The sequence below is a fragment of the Cyprinodon variegatus genome, unplaced genomic scaffold (genome assembly GCF_000732505.1).
Source record: "Cyprinodon variegatus isolate N-32 unplaced genomic scaffold, C_variegatus-1.0 Scaffold24, whole genome shotgun sequence".
In the NCBI taxonomy this organism is placed as follows: Eukaryota; Metazoa; Chordata; class Actinopteri; order Cyprinodontiformes; family Cyprinodontidae; genus Cyprinodon; species Cyprinodon variegatus.
Window position 1 is genome coordinate 842,462 of NW_015150477.1, and position 3,858 is coordinate 846,319.

At 38.2% G+C, this 3,858-nt stretch overlaps 1 protein-coding gene across 3 annotated transcripts in view; it reads right to left on the minus strand.

Annotated features, from left to right (window-relative positions):
- Window positions 1-3,858, minus strand: part of LOC107096735 (myosin-binding protein C, fast-type-like) — a 106,904-nt gene that overhangs the window by 16,250 nt on the left and 86,796 nt on the right. For all 3 annotated transcript variants that reach the window (XM_015393535.1, XM_015393525.1, XM_015393516.1), the window contains 2 exons: window positions 2,685-2,880; window positions 565-704 (listed from right to left, as the gene is read on the minus strand). In XM_015393535.1, the coding sequence (XP_015249021.1) occupies window positions 565-704; window positions 2,685-2,880 (336 nt within the window). The remainder of the gene's footprint in view (window positions 1-564; window positions 705-2,684; window positions 2,881-3,858) is intronic.

Below are 3,858 nucleotides of genomic sequence, written 5' to 3' on the forward strand. Positions count from 1 at the left end.
TAACGGGGGTCTTTAGGGTCTGTTGGCAGCAGGCACTAATCAACATACCAACTTTTAGGATAATTGACCCTTGCAACAGCTATCTCACCCAGTTTAGAAAACCAGTGAAATAAGGTGAAGAGAAGAGAGCATTGGGGAGGGGTTAGAACTCTGTACTATTTAGAAAGCTCTAGTGAGGGGGATACTGTAAAAGACCCCTCTTTGTCTGTCCTCCAGCTTTGTGAAAGGCTACAAGAGAAGAGTTGGTGTTCAGGGTTAGATTAGATAGACGGCAGAGGTGGAATAAGTGAAGTACTCATGTCTTTTTAATGTCTTAATTTCTGCTTCTCTGATTATCTTAATAAATTAAAGGGTGTCTTAATCTTAATCCCTTAAATTATTAAAATATGCTGGTGCGGTAACATATCAAGATGTGTTTGAGGACTCTTTGCACATCTACATCACCAGGGATGCCAGTAACCTTGAGGCTTGTTTAAACTCATACATTTTAACACGCTTAAAGTATCATAGAATTGTACCACCTTAACATGCTAGTTATGAAACATGTTTCCCCTTCATGCAGACCTTAGTTTTCATGTCACATTTCTGGATGGTGTAGCCTGTAATCTCGCAGTTGCCGTCATCTTTGGGCGGCTTCCACTCCAGCGCGGCATTGAAGCCCCACACATCGGTGACATGCACGTTGACAGGCGGGCCTGGCTTTTCTGGAAAGATGTTGAAGAATGGAGAGATGATTTGCAAGATTTTAGGGGAAACTCAGCAGGTTTGATACACGATATGAATAGGAAGCTGACATAGCTCTCATCCATTCCTGGGGATAAATACTGCCAGAAGGCTCTATGAGGCAGCGAAGGGAGAAATCCCAATGAGAGACAAAAATCAACAGTTGCAGCAGTGGAGATTTGACAGATTAGACAGATTAGAGAGATTGGCTGATTAGCTGAGCAAAAGAAAAGGGATCAAAGAAAGACAGAGGAAGATGAATACTGTGAAAAAACTGTCGGCGCAGAACCGTGAAAGCAAATGCATGCTTTGCATTACAAAGAGGAAGAATGCAGCCCGGTATTATTCACTAAACTGTGTGGTCCCTGTGACACAGTGCAGCAGAGGAATACTGGAACATAGCTGAGTGTTTATTATCAATCTCACTCTCCTCTGCAAACTGCTTCTTTATTCCTCCAGCTCAAACAGCATGGTGAGGGATCATCCAAGGGAGGGGGCGGAATCTGAGCCTCTCATTAGCTCAACCTTCTGAGCACTGTAAAGTGACAGAGTAGCCCTCAAAATCCAACCCTAATCTGAGTCTACGTGCAAATAATCCTCCCGGAAACCCGGCCCATGAAATAGAGCCCTGCAGGATGGAGGAATGAGCCGGCGGCTGCAGTGGCACTGCAGGAGTCTGGATTACGTGGCAGAGGGGAATGAGCTCTTTGATGATTTGCTACTTTTAGTCACACAACCTTCAGAACAGGAAATGAGGAATTATCATCAAGTTTGGAAAATAAATTTCGACATGTTGCAGATTTAGAAACCGTCCCTCCAAACAGGTTCCTAATCTGGTACCTCATGAAATTGGAACATGCATGATACTCTAATCTTAATTGGAGAACACACAGCATAAGACTCTTTAGGGGAGGCTAAATGGCAGTTAACAGCTCATATGGGTGATGTCAGCTCTTTTTAGGGATAATATTTAAGAGAACTGGCAACTTTTAATGCAGTAAGAAGAGGATCTTCTTCAATTAAACTAACTGAAAGAGCAGAGGTGTCAAGTACAAATACTGTATTACCTTATTTAAGTAGAAAATGTATAAAAGTAGAACATTTACAAAAGTTATCTATATTTTACTGGAGTAATTATTTTTTAGATAACCTTTTACTTCAACTCCCTAAATATTTTTTTGCAATTATATCTATTTTCTACTTTTTACATTTTAAAAATAGACTCGTTAGTTTTGTTTCATTTAAGTCCATTTTCATTATGGCCTCTTAATGTTAAAAAACAAACAAACCTTAAAATAATTTGTTTCATCCATACAATTAATTTCTTTGTTGTTGGATTCTGTGCTGCACCAACTTGTTATTCTCCACTTACAAAAATAAACCATTTTTGAAGATGACGCAATTTTAAATTTGTCAAAGTTGCCGTTACAGTAGTTATAAAACAAAAAAAATTGAAAAATGTTCCTTTAAAAGGGTAGTGCAGTAACTAGTATAGGATTTAAAGCATCTATCTCTGTAAAGTGCCTTGAGATCACATGTTTTGTGAATTTCTGCTGTATAAATAAACTGAATTGAATTGAACGTGTCCTTAAATTTTCCTGCATTACTTTTACTTTTATAATTTAAATAATTTTAATAATGGCACTTTTACACTTTTACTTGAGTGAAAAGCTTAAGTAGATACTTTAACTTCTATAAAAGTGTTTTTAAATAGTAGAATTCATATATCTAATTGAATAATAAAGAATAATCAAGAATAATAACAACAATTAATAATAACAAAGAATAATCAACTCCGACCTGCACTGACGGACACTTTTCACCTGGTTGCATTATTCCCCAAGCCATTGCCCCCCCTCAACTCCGACCTGCACTGTCGGTCACTTTACACCTGTTTTGCACTTTTTTTGTACTTAAGGTGTGAATTTACCCAAATATTCATGTTTAAAAAAGGAACTGACCTACGACCTGAATGTCTATGTTTGCGCTATCCGACAAGTCCTCAATCTGAACACACAGGGTGTAGGTTCCAGAGTGTCTTCTCTCTGCAGAGCGGATGAACAGGATGGTGTCCACCGCGCTGGTACGAGTTCCCACGGTTTTGTCCTCCAACAGAACACCGTCTTTGAACCAGGTCACAACGGGCGAAGGTTTCCCCTGCAGTAACAGAAAGTACACTATGTCCAGTAACAAGTGTTAAGAGTTTTTATGTTTTTATACTCATGATAATAAAGAAAAGTACACCCTGTTTGCATTCTAGGGTTTCACATATCAGGACATATTGACTCAACTTTACGAGGTCCGTCAAAGTGGAGCAGATTTTTTTCTCCACAGCTCCCTTTAAGTCAGTGAAGCTCATTTGGAGGAACTTCAAATTCTGTCCAAGCTGTCTAATATTTGTGTCCCTTTTGAAGAGGTCTGTGTTTTGTAAAATGTATGTTTTTCGGGTTCTGAGTTGTAAAATATATGACACTACTACATCTGGCCGGTAGTACATTACTTGTAAAGTAATATCTTCTCTTTATTCTCCTGAGAATCTGTGGAACAAGTTTAAGGCTTCGTAAAGAGAAGGAAAAAGAATTTCTTTGAACACTTCGAAATGGTTAGAAAAACCCCAAAATAATTGGATGAACTGATTAGAAAGAAAGCTGAATTGCTGTCAATTTGATTTATTTAAAACATGCAGTATAAATAGGTAAGTAAACCTTTACAGTACTTTACAAATATTGGTGCATTAGGGTGACATTTAAGTCTGGTCTTTAGAGAGAGAACATAAATATGGATAGATTTGAAGTATCTGAGTTTTAAGTCCCATGCTGCATTTTAATACGGAGCCCCTAAAGGGACATGGGAGGGGAAAAAAATAACTTTTGCGAGATTCTGCAATATGTTTGCGAGATCTCGCAAAAGTATTGTGGGATCTCGCAAATTTTATTTTTTCCTCCATGTCCCTTTAGGGGCTCCGTAGTATAAGATGTGTAAAAAGGAATTTTTACTCATCTAAAGCCTGGGACTCGCTGTATGAATCTCACTGTTTATAAATGTGCCAAGAATCAAACCTGATTATAAAATCTACGATAAGTACATAGATTTACTGCTGCAACAGAAGCATGCCCAATAAAGATTTCTGCTCTA